At 39.6% G+C, this 22,822-nt stretch overlaps 1 protein-coding gene across 7 annotated transcripts in view; it reads right to left on the minus strand.

Moving 5' to 3' along the window:
• The window catches only part of VWA8 (von Willebrand factor A domain containing 8), a 400,893-nt gene that overhangs the window by 145,067 nt on the left and 233,004 nt on the right, over positions 1 to 22,822 (minus strand). For all 7 annotated transcript variants that reach the window (XM_070800011.1, XM_070800010.1, XM_070800013.1 and 4 more), the window contains exons 30-35: positions 19,502 to 19,612; positions 18,531 to 18,595; positions 15,892 to 16,017; positions 14,314 to 14,423; positions 13,540 to 13,694; positions 6,742 to 6,937 (exon numbers count right to left, since the gene is read on the minus strand). In XM_070800011.1, coding sequence (XP_070656112.1) covers positions 6,742 to 6,937; positions 13,540 to 13,694; positions 14,314 to 14,423; positions 15,892 to 16,017; positions 18,531 to 18,595; positions 19,502 to 19,612 — 763 coding nt within the window. The remainder of the gene's footprint in view (positions 1 to 6,741; positions 6,938 to 13,539; positions 13,695 to 14,313; positions 14,424 to 15,891; positions 16,018 to 18,530; positions 18,596 to 19,501; positions 19,613 to 22,822) is intronic.

Below are 22,822 nucleotides of genomic sequence, written 5' to 3' on the forward strand. Positions count from 1 at the left end.
GGGATTTTCCAGGGAAGAAAAACCCCACTGGAGTGGGGTGCCATTGCCTTCTCCGTCCTGATCCTCTACCACTTCCCAAATAAAGTCTGATCACCCCGGCCTGCTGCAGCAGGGATCCTGTTAGGTTGATTTAGTCAGAATCCTCCATTACCTCTGATTCCCTCTTAGTAATTTTGCATCCACTCATCCCCACCAACAAAACTGAAGGATCTCTACTACCTGCTTTTAAGACAAACTATGAAGTAGTAATCAAGAGAGTATGGTGTTAATGAGGGGACAGACACAAAGATCAATTGAATACAAATGCAAACTCAGAAAGAAACACACATATGTGGTCAGTTGCTTTTCCACAGAGCTCCAAAGATAATTTAATGGAAAAAGGATAGTCTTTTCAGTAAATGATGTTAAACACTTGACTATTTCCATGAAAAACAATGAGCCTTAATCCACACCTTATACCATAAAGAAAATTAACTTGATCATATACTAATGCATATATACAGAATCTAGAAAGACGGTACCAAAGAATTTATCTGCAGGCCAGCAGTGGAGACATAGAGAATAGACTTATGGGCATGGGGAGAGGGGAGGAGAGGGTGAGATGTATGGAGAGAGTAACATGGAAACTTACATTACCATATGTAAAATAGATAGCCAACGGGAATTTGCTGTATGGCTCAGGGAACTCAAACAGGGGCTCTGTATCAACCTAGAGGGGTTGAGAGGGAGGTTCAAGAGGGAGGGGACATATGTACACCTATGGCTGATTCATGTTGAGGTTTGACAGAAAGCAACAAAATTCTGTAGAGCAATTATCTTTCAATTTAAAAATAAATTAATTGAAAACATTAACCTGGAGTATAAATCTAAGTGCAAAATCTAGAAATATGAAATCTCTAAAAGAAAATGGGAAATTTGGGCCTGTCACCAAAATGGGAGAAAATGTTTGGAAAACATGTATCTGATATATTAGACTTGTATCTAGACTACATAAACCCAAGTACTCAAAAAAATCATTAAAAAGAAAGCAAGTAACCCAGTTCAGAAAGTCGGCAAAGGATCTGAAGAGACATTTCCTAAAGAATATAGACATGAAAAGATGCTCAACATCATGTGGGACCAGGGAAAATGCAGATTAAAATCACAATGAGATATTCAGCAATAAAAAGGAGCAAACAACTGGTACATACAATGTAAATTATTTGCAAACATATAATATTAAGTGAAAGAAACCAGACTCGAGGTGCCTCATACTGTGTGATTCCATTTATGTGACATCCTGAAAAACGCAAGTGAATAAGGGCAGAAAAAAGATCAGTGAGGGGTTGGGGGTAGGGCTTGATGGCAGAGTGGCATAGGGGAGGTTTAGGGGAGATGGAACTGTTCACCGTCAGTTATGGTGATGGTTACACAACTGGATGTGTTTGGGAAGCTCACAGCACTATACACCAAAACAGTGAATTTTACTGTTTGTAAACTGGACCTTACATCACCAGATGGTCAATACCAAAATCAGACTGATTATATTCTTCGCAGCCAAAGATGGAGAAGCTCTATGCAGTCAACAAAAACAAGACTAGGAGCTGACTGTGGCTCAGATCATGACCTCATTATTGTTAAATACAGACTTAAATTGAAGAAAGTAGGGAAAACCACTAGATCTTTCAGGTATGACCTAAATCAAATCTGTTATGACTACACAGTAGAAGTGAGAAATAGATTTAAGGGATTAGATCTGATAGACAGAGTGCCTGATGAATTATGGATGGAGGTATGTGACATTGTACAGGAGGCAGTGAATAAGGCCATTCCCATGAAAAAGAAATGCAAAAAGGCAAAATGGTTGTCTGAGGAGGCCTTACCAAAAGCTGAGAAAAGAAGAGAAGCAAAAAGCAAAGGAGGAAAGGAAAGATATAGTCATTTGAATGCAGAGTTCCAAAGAATAGCAAGGAGAGATAAGAAAGCCTTCCTCAGCGATCAATGCAAGAAATAGAGGAAAACAATAGAATGCAAAAGACTAGAGATCTCTTCAAGAAAATTAGAGATACCAAGGGAACATTTCATGCAAAGATGGGCTCGATAAAGGACGGAAATGGTATGGACCTAATAGAAGCAGAAGATATTAAGAAGAGGTGGCAAGAATACACAGAAGAACTATACAAAAAGATCTTCATGACCCAGATAACCACGATGCTGTGATCACTCACCTAGAGCCAGACATCCTGGAATATGAAGTCAAGTGGGCCTTAGGAAGCATCACTACGAACAAAGCTGGTGGAGGTGATGGTATTCCAGTTGAGCTATTTCAAATCCTAAAAGATGATGCTGTGAAAGTGCTTCACTCAATATGCCAGCAAATTTGGAAACCTCAGCAGTGGCCATAGGACTGGAAAAGGTCAGTTTTCATTCCCATCCCAAAGAAAGGCAATGCCAAAGAATGTTCAGTTGCACTCATTGCACATGCTAGCAAAGTCATGCTCAAAATTCTCCAAGCCAGGCCTCAACAGCATGTGATGTTCAAGCTGGTTTTAGAAAAGGCAGAGGAACCAGAGATCAAATTGCCAAAATCTGTTGGATCATCAAAAAAGCAACACAGTTTCAGAAAAACATTTACTTCTGCTTTATTGACTATGCCACAGTTTGATCACAACAAACTGTGGAAAATTCTTCAAGAGATGGAATACCAGACCACCTTACCTGCCTCCTGAGAAATCTGTATTCAGGTCAATAAGCAAGAGTTAGAACTGGACGTGGAACAACAGACTGCTTCCAAATTGGGAGGGGGAGTATAGTATATCAAGGCTGTATATTGTCACCTTGCTTATTTAACTTCTATGCAGAGTACATGATTAGAAACGCTGGGCTGGATGAAGCACAAGCTGGAATCAAGATTGCCGGGAGAAACATCAATAACCTCAGATACGCAGCTGACAACACCCTTATGGCACAGAGCAAAAAAGAACTAAAGAGCCTCTTGATGAAAGTGAAAGAGGAGAGTGAAAAAGTTGGCTTAATACTCAAGATTCAGAAAACTAAGATCATGGCATCTGGTGCCATCACTTCATGGCAGATAGATGGAGAAACAATGGAAAGAGTGAGAGACTTTATTTTCTTGGGCTCCAAAATCACTGCAGATGGTGATTGCAGACATGAAATTAAAAGACGCTTCTTCCTTAGAAGAAAAGCTATGACCAGCCTAGAGAGCATATGGCAGAAAGTGAAGAAGAATTAAACAGCCTCTTGATGAAAGTGAAAGAGAGTGAAAAAGTTGGCTTACAGCTCAACATTCAGAAAACCAAAATCATGGCATCCGGTCCCATCACTTCATGGCAAATAGATGGGGAAACAGTGGAAACAGTGTCAGACTTTATTTTTTCGGGCTTCAAAATCACTGCAGATGGTGACTGCAGCCATGAAATTAAGACACTTATCCTTGGAAGGAAAGTTATTACCAACCTAGACAGCATATTAAAAAGCAGAGACATTACTTTGCCAACAAAGGTCCTTCTAGTCAAGGCTATGGTTTTTCCAGTAGTCATGTATGGATGTGAGAGTTGGACTATAAAGAAAGCTGAGCGCCAAAGAATTGATGCTTTTGAACTGTGGTGTTGGAGAAGACTTTTGAGAGTCCACTGGACAGCCAGGAGGTCAAGCCAGTCCATCCTAAAGGAAATCAACCCTGAATTTTCACTGGAAGGACTGATGCTGAAGCTGAAACTCCAATACTTTGGCCACCTGATGCGAAGAGCTGTCTCACTGGAAAAGACCCTGATGCTGGGAAAGACTGAAGGAAGGAGGAGAAGGGGACGACAGAGGATGAGATGGTTGGATGGCATCACCAACTTGACGGACATAAGTTTGAGCAAGCTCCGGGAGTGGGTGATGGACAGGGAAGCCTGGTGTGCTGCAGTCCATGTGGTCGCAAGGAGTCAGACACGACTGAGCGACAGAACTGACGGAACTGAAACTGGACCTTAATAAGAACAAATGAGAGCAATAAAATACTTTAAAAACAACACTTTGTTTGTTGTGTGGGGAATGGGGGTGGGGCAAGGGAAGAAGGAAGAGGGAATGTGGTCCTCAGGCTACCGCAGTGTTACAGTGCAAAATGGTGGTGATGCTGGGTGTCGGCAACAGAGCTGTAGACGAGGGGGCTGGATGTCAGATCAGCTTACCTGGTGGCTCAGCTGGTAAAGAATCTGTCTGCATCTCCAAAGAAGACATACAGATGGCTAACAAACACATGAAAAGGTGCTCAACATCACTCATTATCAGAGAAATGCAAATCAAAACCACTATGAGATACCATTTCACGCCAGTCAGAATGGCTGCGATCCAAAAGTCTACAAGCAATAAATGCTGGAGAGGGTGTGGAGAAAAGGGAACTCTCTTACACTGTTGGTGGGAATGCAAACTAGTACAGCCACTATGGAGAACAGTGTGGAGATTCATTAAAAAACTGGAAATAGAACTGCCTTATGATCCAGCAATCCCACTGGTGGACATACACACTGAGGAAACCAGAAGGGAAAGAGACACGTGTACCCCAATGTTCATTGCAGCACTGTTTATAATAGCCAGGACATGGAAGCAACCTAGATGCCCATCAGCAGATGAATGGATAAGAAAGCTATGGTACATATACACAATGGAGTATAACTCAGCCATTAAAAATAATACATTTGAATTAGTTCTAATGAGATGGATAAAACTGGAACCTATTATACAGAGTGAAGTAAGCCAGAAAGAAAAACACCAATACAGTATACTAACACATATATATGGAATTTAGAAAGATGGTAACAATAACCCTGTGTACGAGACAGCAAAAGAGACACCGATGTATAGATCAGTCTTATGGACTCTGTGGGAGAGGGAGAGGGTGGGGAGATTTGGGAGAATAGCATTGAAACATGTATAACATCATGTATGAAACGAGTCGCCAGTCCAGGTTCGATGCACGGTACTGGATGCTTGGGGCTGGTGCACTGGGACGACCCAGAGGGAGGGAAGGGGAGGGAGGAGGGAGGAGGGTTCAGGATGGGGAACGCGGGTATACCTGTGGCGGATTCATTTCGATATTTGGCAAAACTAATACAATATTGTAAAGTTTAAAAATAAAATAAAATAAAAAAAAAGAGAAGGAGAATCAACAATAAAAAAAAAAAAAAAGAATCTGTCTGCAGTGCGGGAGACCTGGGTTCAATCCCTGGTTTGGGGAAATCCTCTGGAGAAGGGAAAGGCTACCCACTCCAGTGTTCTGGCCTGGAGAATTCCATGGACTGTATATAGTCCATGGGGTCGAAAGGGTCAGACACGACTGAGTGACTTTCACTTTCACTTTAAAGGTTGTATCAAAAAGAGATGGCAACTGATGACGGGATAAATATGGAGGATGAGGGAGAAGTATCAGGGCTGATCCCCAGGTTTCTGGGTAGAGGAGCTGCACTGAATTTTGGTATAGAATTTCTTGTCATTCCTGTGGTGCTGTCATGCCTCTGCATTTTCACGTGGACTTCTCTCTTTCAGGAACAACTGCTTCATTGATTCCCTCCCATTCATCTTTCAAGAATCAGTTCAGAATCACAAACTTGGGTTGTAAGCCTCTCCTTTGTGTTTATAGGTCACCTTGTGAATATTCCTATTGCACTGAACAGCAATTGTCAGTGCATTAATAAAAAACATTCTAAGGAAATGGCAATTTATTTGGAAGGAACTAATTGTAACATTATCACATAACCAGGACTTTTTGAACCCAGTAATAGATTATCACAGCAGGTTTAGTGTTATATTTATGAAGTCCACACTAATGTAATGAATGTAAACACAGGACAATATTACTGCCACTAGGATGCAAATGAAAGTCAGCGGCTCAAGGATCAACCATATTCATAACTATCCTTTACAGTGAAAGCCAGTGTTGTTCAGTGAGAACGGCTATGGCCTTGGGTCGGAAGACGCTGGCACAAATCTGGGCTCTGCTGTCCACTGATGGGGTGACCTCAGCAAGTTATTTCACCTCTCTGTATCAGTTTCTCTGCATACGAATTTGAGAGTACAGAATGAAACAATGGGACTTTGAAAATTAAATGAATTTCTATGAGGGAAAGTGACCGGTGCAGGAACTGGCACATGTTATGCAGTAAGAAAGGTAGGTTGACTTTGAGAGCACTGGGAAGTGAATAAGACTGGCCTTTAGTCACAGGAGTTTAACACAAAAGTCAGGCCCTATATTCTATGCCTTGTGTGTGCGTGTGCAGTCACTTCAGTCGTGTCTGACTCTTTTCACCCCTATGCTCTGTGGCCCGCCAGGCTCCTCTGTCCATGGGATTCTCCAGGCAAGAATACTGAAGCTGGTTGCCATGCGCTCCTCCAGGGGATCTTCCAGACCCAGGGATCCAACCCATGCCTCTTCTATCTCCTGCAGTGGCAGATGCGTTCTTCACCACTAGCACCATCATTCTACGCCTTATGTTCTAATAACTTTTAAGTCTCTGTGAAAACATGGTCTAAGTAAGGTTACTGCATAGACTGCAGTGCCAATGAGTTCTAACAGCAGAGGGTACAATCATGCGCTGTAACAAGTTTAGTGTAAACGTTCTGAGCACATGTAAGGCTTTTTAGCTACTAAACTGTTAGAATTATTCGTAAGTATAGAAAGATAATGATAAGTTAAATGTTCCTATCAAAACCAACTACCTTTGACTACCATGATAAATTAGGAATTGTTAAATCTCTTACCTTTTGGGTAGATGTCTTGTAGAGGGACTTCTCCTGGGGGCAAAATCCTGACTATCTGATTAGTATCCAAAAGAGTCACACAATTGCTCTGTTTCGCGGTTCCACTTTTCTTCTTTCCTCCATAGAATGTTGTATCAGTGACTCTTGATTTACTCAAAGATGATGGCCTTTTCCAAGAATAAACTTCACTAGGTGACTAAAAGGAAAAAGAGAGATTCAAGCACTGAAATACTATAAACTACACTCACAACTTTTACAGTGCAGTCCTTTAAGCAGATGCCAGTGGTAAACTTATATTCCACAAACATAAGAAAATCAAATTATTCTTTAACCTTTCTTAATGCAGAAGATAGTTCCTTTATTTATAATCATAATTTTCATACAAGTGTAAAGTATACAATGTATTTTTTTATTTTGAAATGAATTATAACTAAAATGAGGGAATATAAGAGTATAGTTGGGCTTCCCAGGTGGCCTTAGAAAGAAGCTGCCTGCCAGTGCAGGCAACATAAAAGACCTGGATTCTATCCACAGGTCAGGAAGATTACCAGGAAGAGGGCATGACAACCCACCTCAGTATTCTTGCCTGGAGAATCCCATGAACAGAGGAGCCTGGTGGGCTACAGTCCATAAGGTCACAAAGAGTTGGACACGACTGAAGAGACTTAGCACAACAGTATCAGTTCAGTTCAGTTGTTTAGTTGTGTCTGACTCTTTGTGACCCCAAGGACTGCAGCAAGCCAGGATTTCCCGTCCATCACCAGCTCCCGGGGTTGCTTCAGTTCATGTTCATCGAGTCAGTGATGCCATCCAACCATCTCATCCTCTGTCGTCCCCTTCTTCTCCTGCCTTCAATCTTTCCCAGCATCAGGAACTTTTCCAGTGAGTCAATTCTTCGCATCAGGTGGCCAAAGTATTGGAGTTTAGCTTCAGCATCAGTCTTTCTCATGAATATTTAGGACTGATTTCCTTTAGGATGGACTGGTTGGATCTCCTTGCAGTCCAAGGGACTCTCAAGAGTCTTCTCCAACACCACAGTTCAACAGCATCAATTCTTCTGTGCTCAGCTTTCTTTATGGCCTAACTCTCACATCCATACATGACCACTGGAAAAACCATAGCCTTGACTAGATAGACCTTTGTTGGCAAAGTAATGTCTCTGCTTTTTAATATGCTGTCTAGGTTGGTCATAACTTTTCTTCCAAGGAGCAAGCGTCTTTTAATTTCATGTCTGCAGTCAACATCTGCAGTGATTTTGGAGCCCAGAAAAATAAAGTCTCTCACTCTTTCCATTGTTTCCCCATCTATTTGTGATGAAGTGATGGGACTGGATGTGATGATCTTAGTTTTTTGAATGTTGAGTGTTGAGCCAGCTTTTTCACTCTCCTCTTTCACTTTCATCAAGAGGCTCTTCACTTTCTACTGTAAGGGTGGTATCATCTGCATATCTGAGGTTATTGATGTTTCTCCTGGCAATCTTGATTCCAGCTTGTGCTTCATCCAGTCTGGCATTCTGCATGATGTACTCTGCATATAAGTTAAATAAGCAGGGTGACAATACACGGCCTTGACGTACTCCTTTCTTAATTTGGAACCAGTCTGTTGTTTCATGTCCAATTCTTACTCTTGTTTCTTGACCTGCATACAGATTTCTCAGGAGGCAGGTAAGGTGGTCTGGTATTCCCATTTCTTTCAGAATTTTCCACAGTTTGTTGTGACCAAACTGTGGCGCAGTCAATAAAGCAGAAGTAGATGTTTTTCTGGAACTCTGTCACTTTTTCGATAAACCAACGGATGCTGGCAATTTGATCTCTGGTTCCTCTGTCTTTTCTAAATCCAGCTTGAACATCTGGAAGTTCATGGTTCACGTACTGTGGAAGCCTGGCTTGGAGAATTTTGAGCATGACTTTGCTAGAGTGTGAGACGAGTGCAACTGCACAGTAATTTGAGCATTCTTTGGCATTGCCTTTCTTTGGGATTGGAATGAAAACTGACCTTCTTCCAGTCCTGTGGCCACTGCTGAGGTTTCCAAATTTGCTGGCATATTGAGTGCAGCACTTTCACAGCGTCATCTTTTAGGATTTGAAATAGTTCACCTGGAATTCCATCATCTCCACTAGCTTTGTTTGTAGTGATGCTTCCTAAGGCCCACTTGACTTCGTATTCCAGGATGTCTGGCTCTAGGTGAGTGATCACACCATCGTGGTTATCTGGGTCCTGAGGCTCTTTTTTGTACAGTTCTTCTATGTATTCTTGCCACCTCTTCTTAATATCTCCTGCTTCTATTAGGTCCCTACCATTTCTGTCCTTTATTGTGCCCATCTTTGCATGAAATGTTCCTTTTGTATCTCTAACTTTCTTGAAGAGATCTCTAGTCTTTCCCATTCTATTGTTTTCCTCTATTTCTTTGCTTTGATCACTCAGGAAGGCTTTCTTATCTCTCCTTGCTATTCTTTGAAACTCTGCATTCAAATGGTATCTCTTTCCTTTTCTCCTTTGTGTTTCGCTTCTCTTCTTTTCTCAGCTTTTTGTAAGGCCTCCTCAGACAACCATTTTGCCTTTTTGCACTTCTTTTTCTTGGGGATGGTCTTGATCACTGCCTCGTGTACAGTGTCCTGAAACTCCATCCATAGTTCTTCAGGCACTCTGTCAGATCTAATGTCTTGAATCTTTTTGTCACTATTTGCCACTTTGGCACAACACTATAGTTAATTTAAATAGCTGCAAGTAACTAAATAACTATTTTAAATGGAAAATGCTGAGTGCATCCACTAACTGGCGTCAGGAACAGTATCACCATTATTTCTCAAGCACCTTGGAGGCCCCCTTCCCAATCATGTCTCTTTCATCTCTCCTAGACATTAACTCTCTTGAAATTTTTTATTATTTTTTTTCTCTTGCTTTACTTAATTTTTTTTCAAAACGTATCTATTTATTTGGCTGTGTCAGGTCTTATTGTCCCACTTGGGATCCTTTGCTGCGGTGAAAGGACTCTCTAGTTGTGCAAAGGCTCAAGAACTCATGGGCTCAATAGCTCCGCGGCAAGTGGGATCTTAACTCCCCGACCAGGGCTCGAACCCTCATCCACTACATTGCAAGGCAGACTCTTAATCACTGGACCACCAGGCAAGTCCCTCTTGCTTTACTTTAAATTTTTTACCATATATATTTATCCTTCTCTACTCTCAAATCAAAGATATTCTCCTATACATTTGCTAAACATTTTGAGGTTTTTCCTCTCACTTTTAATTCCTTAATCCCTAAGGAAATATTTTGTAAGTGGTATGAGGCTATGATCCATGCTCATCCTTTTTTGTCCATGGAGAGTAACTGTCCAAATATCATCAACCTTTGCCCACTGATGAGCACTGGTATGGGAAAGCAGTTCCGTATGCGTATGGATCTATCTGTTTCTAGGCATTGCATTGTTTCACTGTGTATTTTTCTACTCCTGTGGCCTATGCTACATGGTCTTAGTTACTTAGGTTTTATAATAAGCCTTGAAATTTAGAGGGCAAGTACCTCTGCCTTTTATTCTGGTTCTTCTTCAGAAAGGTCTTATTGTTTGCCCTTTCTCTTCCATAAGACTGTGAGAGTTGATTTGCGTTGGATTTGCACTGCATCCTTGTCAGTACTTGGTATGTCCTGGCACTTAGTCCCTCAGTGATGTCTGACTCTTTGCAATCCCATAGACTGTAGCCCACCAGGCTCCTCTGTCCACAGATTCTCCAGGCAAGAATACTGGAGTGGGTTGCTATTTCCTTCTCCAGGGGATCTTCCCGACCCAGGGATCCAACTCGAATTTCCAGCGTATTCTGCATTGGCAGGGGGATTCTTTATCCCTGACTTAGTGGGACTAATTAACCACTGAGTTAGTGGGACTTTCTTATGCATAATACTTGGTACTTGGTATTGTGGGTGTTAATTTTTTTTTAAATTTTAGCTATTCTAATAGGCAGTAGGGTAGTAGTACTATCTCATCGTGGTTTTAATTTGCATTTCCCTAATGACTAATGAACATCTTTTTATATACTCAATTACCATCCTTTTATCCTCTGTAGTAAAGAGGCTGTCCAAGTCTTTTGCCCATTTTTTAAAAAATACATTCACCTCCAATTTTATTTTTATATCTACTTAAATACATTGAAAACCATGAGTCCACTCAGATGCATCCAATTCCTAACCAACCTCTACAGGACTCATTCTAGTTTTCTTTCCTGCTGCATCTGTAACTCCCTTCTCAAACAGAGAGAAACCTAGACTTCATTATCTTTAACACAGTTACTTTTTTGCTGAGTTCCACTGTATATGACTCAGCTCCTATCTCCACCACTAACTTCCTCTTCCAGGCAAATGCCCCCTGCACTCTGCTTGGTCCTTATAGCCTGCACTGAGCTACGTTCATGCATCAGTGAAGTCTTCACCTCACTGGGGCCCCCGCATTCCACACCAGCCTGCCCCTTCATGGTGATGCCATTCATCCTGGCTGGACCTGACTCCCATCACCAGCTGTCCCTCCCTCCCCCACTATGGATATCTTTTTCACCTGCTCAGGCTCTGACCTCTGACACCTCACACAGGTCCTCCCTTTGCTCATTTTTTATACTAGATTATTTGTTTCATCACTCTTGAGTTTTAAGAAATCTTTATGTACTTTGGATACCAGTTCTTTGTTGGATATGTGATTTGCCAATATTTTCTCCCAGTCTGTAGATTGTTTTTTAATTCTCCTCACAGTGTCTTTTTACAGAGTGGAAGCTTTTGATTTTGATGAAATTCAATTTATTAAAATTTTTAATGGCTCACGTCTAAGATGCTCAGTACAGTGTTTAGTAGAAGTGGTGGTAATGGGTATCCTTGTCTTACTCTTGATATTAAAAGGAATGCTTTTAACATTTCACTTTTGAGGGTTCACTAAGACACTTGCTAAAGATTTTTATGGCCATTTGATAGTAGGATAAGAAAATTATAATAAGTTTACAATAATTCAGGTGCCTCTGATAATGCTGTAAAACGTTAATAAGAGATGACATACCCTTTTGTTGATAGTTTTATGAAGAGTCAAATGAAAATCACATAAAGGCAGAAAGACACTGTGGTATAAAAAGACATGAGTTTGAAGGCCAGTCATTCTTGAGCTCAAATCACAGCTTCCTTACTCAATATCTTTGTGGCCTGGGGGAATAGATCCTCTCTGTTTTTATTGTTTCATCTATAAAACCTTGTGGAATTGTCATAAAAATTAATGATCATGTATGAAAGGGTTTAAAATAGTGCAATGCCTGGCTTGTATTGGGGGTCTCAAAAATATGACTGCTCTCATAAAATGCTGAAAGGTTGTCTAACTGACTCTAATCCTTCATTAAACAAAAATTCATGAACATCTTCTACATGGTGGGTACTAAATACAGGGAATAGAGCTTTTAATTTAACAAGGTCTCTAGCCTATAATCTACAAAGGACTTCTAGAGGGTCAATACTAACATTACCTTATACTCAGCTTTCTTACCTTTTTACAGTGACATTATATTTCTATGTCAATTTCTTCAATCAAAAGACCAATTTTTTAAAACAGCTCCACCTTCAGAAAAGCAGATCCAGTATTTTCTCTACTGACCCCAGCAAGCATTTGTGGCAAGCATATTAAACACAACTCTTCATTTCATCAAGCCTGCTGTATTCCAACAACATGTTTCATTTTCAGTTATATAACCCACAGCAAATGTTTTTTGCTTGATAATTAGGCAGACATATGGCAAAGTCCTAAGCCACATATTATCCACTGGGTTTTGGATTTCAAAAGTCTTAAACCCTGAAGTACTCATCATTCATTAATCACATCAAAATTTTGAGATATGCCAGACTGGTGTACTATTAAGCAGAGCCAATATTTTATCTTTAAGTGATTCTATCACTCCACCTAAAAGCTACAAAGAAAATTATGAAAATTAAATATTTAATCAAAACACACAGAGCTACATCTAAGGTTATTAGATGGCAACTTGGACTGAAATAAACCTATTTTATCTTCTCACATTTCCTTCAGGGGAAGATGGTGCCTGTTTTCTTGAAGTCGATTACAAACAGCCCCTTCTTTATAATAGTAAATAATAGCAGAAGGATCCATTTAAAAGCAAATTAAATTGAGACTACCAGCATTATAGTATAAGCTGGATGCTGCAAAGATATAAGTCAGAGCAAAACTCAGTGGAAAGTGAATTGTATTCATGAGTGTTGAAAAATTTCATCTACAGTAATGAGGTTCAACATATTTCCCCTTAAAAGTTCTAGAAGAAATGTTACCTCGTTAGTCTCAAATTGTCCCTCTTGACAGGATATAAAGTGACTGTCAGTAGGTTACGTATATATCTGCCCCATGAACTCTCATGTATGAAGAATATTAGTTTTCCTTTACTAAATTATATAGTTGCATTACATTTGAAATGTTAATTTTTAAAAAGCAATGAACCCATATAGAATGCATTTTTAAATGACTGGTCTCGAAAATGAATGTTGATCGGAAAGTGAAAGTGAAAGTGAAATCACTCAGTCGTGTTCGACTCTTTGCGACCCCGTGGACTGTAGCCCACCAGGCTCCTCTGTCCATTGGATTTTCCAGGCAAGAATACTGGAGTGGGTTACCATTTCCTTCTCCAGGGCATCTTCCCAACCCAGGGATCAAACAATGTTTACCAAAAAATCATTCCACTTTTAATTACCCTCAAATAGGTTTATAAAGCTTAGGCCAAAGTGAGGGGAAGAAATAGTTACTCAATAATTTAAAAAATTTAAGCTTACCATGAGATCTGGGAAACCAACAACAACTGTAGCATAACTATTCTTATCTGAGAGAATTCGGTTTGGAGAGGAAATCTTTTGTCCCACAGCTGAACTCAGATTTTCAGATGACAGTTGATCACTTGAAATTGTATGAGGTATGCTGCGGTCTGTTTCTGAAAAGTATCAGAGAAACATTAAACACCATATGCCCCTAAATTGCTCCAGGAATTAATTTTTGCAAGATTTCATTCTCACCAACTCAAACAGAAAAGCATAAATTAAAAAAGAGAAAATGCTTTCAATTACACTCATGGCTTTTTGTCTGAGAAGACTCAGTTTTCACATCTTGGTATCTTCTCATTTACGGAATTCAAATTTTTATTAGCAATAAAGATTAATATTGACAGTACTGCAGAAAGAGGTAAAACTGACCTGGTTGGTTAGCAATGGTATATTTTAGATTTTTTTCCTTAAGTACTTTTCACACCACCCCCAAAAACTGTGATGAATAAAGTAGAAATTCTGATGTTCTGTGTTAAAAAGAAATGATGCAATCCTAAAATAGACTTGAAACCTACATATATATAAACATTCTGACTTGTCAAAAATATGCAAAGACAGAACTTAAAAGATGATGGATTCTTCCTTACTGTTTCTAGGGCAGTGACTAAGTTTTCTCTTCTGTATAAAGTTAACATATGTTGATTTAACTGTATTTAAATGATCCTAGAGGAGAGTATGTAATCAAGCGGGCACCTGCACAGCCGCATACATACAGAGCACAGTACTTACCTTGCATGACTCCAAACCCTGGGCTAGGAAGCTCCTCCTGCAACACATACAACTGGCAAACCCCACTGTCCTTAGATTCGATGTGTGCAGGTGTAGTTAAAAGATATTTCCTGTAAACAAACAAAACACCTAAGTGAATGAACAGTCTTTCCTTTTCTCATAACTGTGAGACCAGACTAGGAAAAATCAGAGTTTTTCCCTCCCAGGGCCTCTTTTTCATACTGTGAGTATAATCTGCAGTTTCAGAGTTTTATCGTGAATTTAAAAAATAACTTCTTAACGCTGTATAAAGTTGTTGCTGTTGCTCAGTGGCTAAGTCGTGTCCGACTCTTTGTGACCCCACGGACTGAAGAACGCCAGGTTCCTCTGTCCTCCACTATCTCCTAAAGTTTGCTCAGGTTCATGTCCACTGAGTCGGTGATGCTATCTGACCATCTCATCCTCTGTTGCCCCATTCTCCTTTTGCCATAATAACAATGCAGTCATAAATGTGAACTAAAAACCTAACGCTTCCTATAAGAGGAAAGGCTAGTAAAAAAAAAAGAAAATTAAAAAAGCAACTCGAAAGAGACATTCCATACCATCATGGAGCCTGCTGTTAATATGACTGATCAGCCAGTAAGAGGGAACTCGGCCTCAGATTTGTGACCAGTACCAGCTTCCCTGGTGGCTCAGCAATAACGATCTGCCTGCAATGCAGGAGACGAGGATTTGAGCCCTGGGACAGGAAGATCCCTCGAGAAGGAAATGGCAACCCACTCTAGCACTCTTTCCTGGGAAATCCCATGGACAGAGGAGCCTGGCGAGATACAGTCCTTAGGGTCACAAACTTAGTCGACTAAACAACAACAAGGGACAGAAGCCCTCACTGCTACAATTCCCTTGCTTTACTTATTTGTGTAGTTGCCAAAACAGGGATGTATAAGTAGCTGGGAATCTTTTGCATCAGGACACTTCTGCTTGTCCGCAGAGGAGCAGAAAATCTGCATGGGGCCAGGAAAAGTGACGCACGAGGGAGCAGACCTCAAGACTTACTGTGTACCCTAGTTACGCTAAGCGCACAGAAAGTCCTTTCATCAAGAAGTGCACAGTCCAGTGGAGGGGGCAACACAAAACACAAACATAACCAAGTAAGAGCAGGCAAGAGGAAGCGAAGAAGAAACTTCTCAGGGGTGCAGTCTGTGAAGTTCCAAAAATCAACGGCATTTGGGTGGAGACCATGGCCCTTTGAAGAAAAGATGATCGGAAAATCTATTTTGAAGTACTGGCAAGAATACAGAGAATACAGTGAAATGCTTGGTGTGCTAATAGGAAAAAGCCCAAAGAAAGATGGATAAATATAAAATATTATAAAAGTCATTATGCTTTCACTGTTAATTTCAAGGTCATCATCTGAAACAAACTTTGATAATTTACACTATGAAGCGACATTTCAGTGACATTTAAATTTTCCCCTCCCCTCTTCTTTCACCTGCCAAATACAGAAATGTTAAAAGACAGACACAGGAAGACAGAGCTATAGATAAGGACGCTGGAAAACCGAGCACACTCCATGAGGTACTGTGTAGATCTACTCACTGATTTGTTTTACTCTCCACCAGAAGCCATTTGTCTTCTGCTACGAGAAAAACCGTCTGGAGGTTGATGGGAAGCGAGATGGTGTGAGTTCGCCCTTCTAGAACATCCAGCACAGCGAGGGTGTTCCTGAAAAAAAGAAAAGAAAAAGAAAACTCTGTGAAAGGAAATGGTGAGGATATTGGTTGAGTAACCATAGCATAATCATGATATATTGGGTGTCCCTGGTGGCTCAGATGGTAAAGAATCTGCCTGCAGTGCATAAGACCTGGATCCGATCCCTAGGTTGGGAATCATGATATATTACAAAACCCTAAAAACAATATTTTTAAGACTAGATGATAACATAGAAAAATGTTAGTTGAGAAAATAGAGATATAAAACACTAAACTATGTAAAGGCTTCCATAAGATTTAAAAATGGGAAGTCACAGCCACTATGCTAGTAGTCAGTTTATCTAATTCTGAGCACTGTTTTTTTATGTGTGTTTTTCAATGTTCTGCAATGTGGGATAAGGTACTTTTAGAATAAAATAATACTAATTTGGTTACATTTAGTTTACAGTAAGCCAGAGTAAAGCACCTGGCTACCAATGCAGGAGACATACAGACTCAGGTTCTATCCCTGGGTCAAGAAAATCCCCTGGAGAAAGAAATGGCAACCCACTCCAGTATTCGTTCCTGGGAAATCCCATGGACAGAGGAACCTGGTGGGTTACGGGCCATGAGTCGCACAAGGTCAGACACGACTGAAACAACTTCAGTTCAGTCGCTCAGTTGCGTCCAACTCTTTGCAACCCCATGAATCACAGCATGCCAGGCCTCCCTGTCCATCACCAACTCCCGGAGTACACTCAAACTCATGTCCATTGAGTCGGTGATGCCATCCAGCCATCTCATCCTCTGTCACCCCCTTCTCCTCCTGCCCCCAATCCCTCCCAGCATCAGAGTCTTTTCCAATGAGTCAACTCTTCCCATGAGGTGGCCCAAGTACTGGAGTTTCAGCTTCAGCATTAGTCCTTCCAATGAACACCCAGGACTGATCTCCTTTAGGATGGACTGGTTGGACCTCCTTGCAGTCCAAGGGACTCTCAAGAGTCTTCTCCAACACCATAGTTCAAAAGCATCAATTCTTGAGCGCTCAGCTTTCTTCACAGTCCAACTCTCACATCCGTACATGACCACTGGAAAAACCATAGCCTTGACTACACGGACTTTGTTGGCAAAGTAATGTCTCTGCTTTTGAATATGCTGTCTAGGTTGGTCATAACTTTCCTGCTAAGGAGTAAGCGTCTTTTAATTTCATGGCTGCAATCACCATCTGCAGTGATTTTGGAGCCCCAAAAAATAAAGTCTGTCACTGTTTCCACTGTTTCCCCATCTATTTCCCATGAAGTGATAGGACCAGATGCCATGATCTTTGTTTTCTGAATGTTGAGCTTTAAGCCAACTTTTCCACTCTCCTCTTTCACTTTTCTCAAGAGGCTTTTGAGTTTCTCTTCACTTTCTGCCATAAGGGTGGTGTCATCTGCATATCTGAGGTTATTGATATTTCTCCCAGCAACCTTGATTCCAGCTTGTGCTTCTTCCAGTCCAGCTTTTCTCATGATGTACTCTGCATATAAGTTAAATAAACAGGGTGACAACATATGGCCTTGACGTACTCCTTTTCCTATTTGGAACCAGTCTGTTGTTCCATGTCCAGTTCTAACTGTTGTTTCCTGACCTGCATACACATTTCTCAAGAGGCAGGTCAGGTGGTCTGGTATTGCCATCTCTTGAAGAATTTTCCACAGTTTATTGTGATCCACACAGTCAAAGGCTTTGGCATAGTCAAAAAAGCAGAAAGAGATGTTTTTCTGGAACTCTCTTGCTTTTTCCATGATCCAGCGGATGTTGGCAATTTGATCTCTGGTTCCTCTGCCTTTTCTAAAACCAGCTTGAACATCTCTGAGTTCATGGTTCACATATTGCTGAAGCCTGGCTTAGAGAATTTTGAGCATTACTTTACTAGCATGTGAGATGAGTACAATTGTGCGGTAGTTTGAGCATTCTTTGGCATTGCCTTTCTTTGGGACTGGAATGAAAACTGACCTTTTCCAGTCCTGTGGCCACTGCTGAGGTTTCCAAATTTGCTGGCATATTGAGTGCAGCACTTTCACAGCATCATCTTTCAGGACTTGAAATAGCTCAACTGGAATTCCATCACCTCCACTAGCTTTGTTTGTAGTGATGCTTCCTAAGGCCCACTTGACTTCACATTCCAGGATGTCTGGCTCTAGGTGAGTGATCACACCATCGTGATTATCTGGGTCATGAAGCTCTTTTTTGTACAGTTCTTCTGTGTATTCTTGCCACCTCTTCTTAATATCTTCTGCTTCTGTTAGGTCCATACCATTTCTGTCCTTTATCGAGCCAATCTTTGCATGAAATGTTCCCTTGGTATTTCTAATTTTCTTGAAGAGATCTCTAGTCTTTCACATTCTGTTGTTTTCCTTTATTTCTTTGCATTGATCACTGAGGAAGGCTTTCTTATCTTTCCTTGCTATTCTTTGGAACTCTTAGCACACAGTAAAATTAAAGGAGGAAAGAGAATGGACAGAAGAAAATCACAGTTTAAACCCTCTACAGCAAAAAACTCACCCTTTTTCTTTGTAGAACACTAGCCAGTTTTTGTGTGAAAACTCTTTACACATTTTGTAAGTTTCCTAAAGACAAGAAAAAACAAAATATTCACATTAACTGTGATGGATGCAATCACGTCTCTTCAGCTGCTTTTCCTTAAATAAAGTTCTTCAATGTGTAAAACATATAATTCTCTGAGAAGCTACCCCTCTTCATCCGTTCCAAGACTCTTATGGTAACATGGATTAAAATATATTTTAAAATTCACTGTGAACTATGTACTAAAACATTTTTAGGATAATATTTAAAAAAATAATGCCAAATCTGATTACAAGTAAACATGCTATCTGGTGATTAACTGTGATGTTTGTACCATAGTGTCAATACATAGGAAATATTTTGTTTCTTAGGTTTGGATCTATTTATGACATTTAAAATATCTCTTTTTTTCATGGCATTTTAAGACCTATAAGCATGCTATGTTGTCCAGGGCAGAGGGTAAGTTCTGTTTTATATCCATTACCTTTTTCTGAATGGCAGAATAGACTCCCTGGGGTTGGCCAAAATGTTTAATTACTAGTTTATTAAGCTAAAATATTTATTTATCTTGTAAATACAACCAGATGTTACACTCAAAGGTTCATTACATAAATTCAAAACATTAACACAGACCTGGAAAGCAGGTTAAAGTGCCTGCATGATTAGGGATTTGTCATGAATATCACACACAAATGGCTCATGAAGTCCTATGATTATTAGTTCAAATGTTCCTGCGATGGATACAAAAAGAACACTGATACTTAGTTATACGTCTATCTACGTCTACCTACTTGTATCATATTAAAATTCACAAGTGCCTAATAAGAGAATTCTTTTGTGCATTATAGCAAACAGAAGGTGCCACAAGGGGAGGGCAGGCATGCATTTTTACAGTTAGAAAGCTACAGAAAACCCTTGGCAATTTACTGGGCAGGCTGGGTATTCCTTACAGCTTCCTCCTTGTTCCACCAGGAAGTTTTCTTCATTGTAAATTCTTCTGAAGGTAGGATGAGACGGCGAAGGGCTTGGCTAGCGGGATCCAGCAACAGGATGACATTGCTCTGGAAATAAAGAGAATAGTTTTTTTTTTTTTTTTTTAAAGCAGCAGTCCCTTGGCAGCCTGGAAATAAAGGCTATTTAGTGATAAGTAAACCAAAGGTAAGATGACAATACTGAAATATTTAAACGACTCCATAAAAACACTAAGTGATTTTCCATAGTACAGAATTTAAAGCCTTCCATGGTTTAATGAGGATATTTTTAATTATGTAAGGCAGACTTTCTTCTTTGAAGATTTTATCTTAAAACCATCCCCTTGTAAATATAGGCTAGGTTTAACCATGACTCTGTTTTATTATGTATTAAGGAGGAAATTTAGACATTTGATCATTTTTAAAAGTCTGTTTACTTTTATCAAAATTACACTTAAAGAATGTGCAGTTAAACCAATACAACATTGTAAAGCAATTATCTTTCAATTGAAAAAAATTTTTAAGTGATTTACAAAAAAAAAAAAAAAGCATGTTGAAAAACTCTCCTACACTATGCATTCAATTGTCTGATGATGAGAGGGACTATGCTGTTAGTTGTTTGGCCTGAGGAATCATGGTGCTGGAGAAGACTCTTGAGAGTCCCTTGGACAGCAAGGAGATCAAACTAGTCAATCCTAAAGGAAATCAACCTTGAATATTCTTTGGAAGGACTAATACTGAAGCTGAAGCTCTAATATTTTGGCTACCTGATGCGAAGTCTCATTGGAAAAGACCCTGATGCTGGGAAAGATTGAAGGCAGGAGGAGAAGGGGACAACGGAGGCTGAGATGGCTGGATGGCATCACCAACTCGATGGACATGTGTCTGAGCAAACTCGGGGAGACAGTGAAGGACCGGGAAGCCTGGTGTGCTGCAGTCCACGGCATCACAAAGAGTCAGACACAACTTAGCGACTGAACAACAACACACCGTGCATAACTGAATCTCATTTATTCTTTTCACAAATGCAGGTTCAACTCAGAAAATATGTACATGATATAAAGATGGATTTGCAAGAAAATATCAAGGACCCCAAGAACCAAGCTGGTAATGAGTATTTCTGCATCTTGTCATTCACTGAGCTTGGGAACTTTCACAGCTCGTGCTGTGATAACACAGTGACAAGAGATGGCTCCAGCAGCATTCATCACAGTTATGCAAATGAAGTAATAACCTCCCAGAAATTAGGAGGATTTTTTCAAGAAAAAAAAAAAAAAAACTAAAAAAAAAATTAACCTTAGACATTAAAATAAGTGAATAGAAACACATGAAATAAGAACTTAAAATTTACAAAGCCAGAAAAGATTGAATATTTCAAAGGAATGTAAAGAAGCTGGGTTTTCAGTTAAAATTTAAAGACATTTGAAGGTCAGACTAACAGGTTTACAAAAAGGCACGGACAAATTTTTTCTCAAGCCTCATTGTTATGTAATTGTCTTTTTTTCCTCTCTTATTTTGGTTCATTTTGTTTTGTCTTATTAAAATCTGGGGCTCCTTCAGTTATCCTAACCCTTATGAACTTTTCATTTAAAGAACTTTCTTTGGGGAAAATAAAATCACAAAGCATCCAAAGAATTACTATATATTTTGTAAAATATATACAAAATATGAAAAGTCTGCTCATTTCTTCCATAACATTTATTTGTTGTTGTTGTTCAGTCGCTATGTCTGCCTCTGTGACCCCATGGACTGCAGCACACCAGGCTTTCCTGTCCTCCACTATCTCTGGGAGTTTCCCCAAACTCATGTCCATTGAGTCAGTGATGCCATCCAACTTATATTTAAAGAAGAAAGAAGAATACAAGGATGAATAATCATTACTTTTGCCCTTTATCACATATTCTAATTAGAGAGGAAATAAAAGGAAATGAAAATAGATTAACGATTCACCTGCAAATCTGAGACCTCATAGTGTGGCTTCAATTTATTTTACAAGCGAATTTTACTGAAGTGCTCAAGAATTAAAGTAGTAGTTGCACTGAAGTTTCCTTTATTCCATATATTCCAAATATTGGCTATATTAAAAAAATTCTAAGCAAGTTGACAAAGCTTAAAGTTTTTCTTATAAAGACACTTAGAATGCATCATTCTGTGTAATATGCAATTCTCCATTACAGATGTGTATTACGATGGAACTCTGCTGAACGTTGCGTGGTATCCTGGATGGGAGAGGGGTTTGGGGGAGAAAGGATACATGTGTACGTATGGCTGAGTCCCTTCACTGTTCACCTGAAACCTTCGCAATGTTGTTTGTTAATCAACTATACCCCAGTACAAAATAAAAAGCTTATTTTTTAAAAAATGAATGTGCATTAGTAATATTCTTTTTTAAAATCAACATATCATATAAGAAGCACCATTCCTGGCATTTGAAAGTTTGAATATGATAAAAATCTCAAGGAAAATCCTTAAAGTTTTCCTTAAGAAGTTGTACTAATAAGTTAAAATTTTGTAGTCTCTATTCTAGATTAAATCTTTTTTTGAGTTAGTATTTTTTAAAGAAGAAAATCTCTCTTATGATAAATATGTACAGCATTAACACAAATCGCTAGCACTTAAGCAGTTTGGATAATATTAACTTTTATAAGCAACAGAAAGTCCTAAAAATAATGTTTGATCCCAAATGTGATTAAGTAGAAGAATAAGTAGATGATTAAACAGATATGGTTACGCACAAAAATGAGTACAGTTTTGCATTTTTCTTCCTTTTTAGGGTCTAGTACTTCCAAAGTGAACCGAAAAACTGGATCTTTCTAAGTAACAGAAAACATATCTTTATATGTGTGTGTATACATACATGTTTCCAGCCACTGCTGTATTTAGAATTAGTTCTAGAAGCAACTGGCAGTATGAAGGAGTTCTGCTGCTCCATCCTTTTAGATGTTAATGGTTTCCTTCTGTAAATGACTAATGATATATTCTGTCTGAGTTTAAAAATAGAATTTTGCGTCACACATGAGTACATGTAACTGTGGTTTTGGCACTCCTTCCAAGGGGGCAGGGAGGAGAAGCGAGTGAGCAGTTTTATTATGTTTGTATTTGACTGGGAGAAAAGTAACCTCTGGATGACCTCCATGTCCTAAAGTCTGAAATTCTAAACTCTGTACAGATGTAATAAGTAATCTCATGGTGGGGTGGGGTTAGGGGGGAGGGAGGAGGCTTTATTTTTAGGCATGGCGAAGTTTCCCTTTCCTCACTTAAGATTTTATTTTAGCAAGGAATTTTTGAACAACTTCTTAA

This window comes from Bos indicus, chromosome 12 (assembly GCF_029378745.1).
Source record: "Bos indicus isolate NIAB-ARS_2022 breed Sahiwal x Tharparkar chromosome 12, NIAB-ARS_B.indTharparkar_mat_pri_1.0, whole genome shotgun sequence".
NCBI lineage: Eukaryota > Metazoa > Chordata > Mammalia > Artiodactyla > Bovidae > Bos > Bos indicus.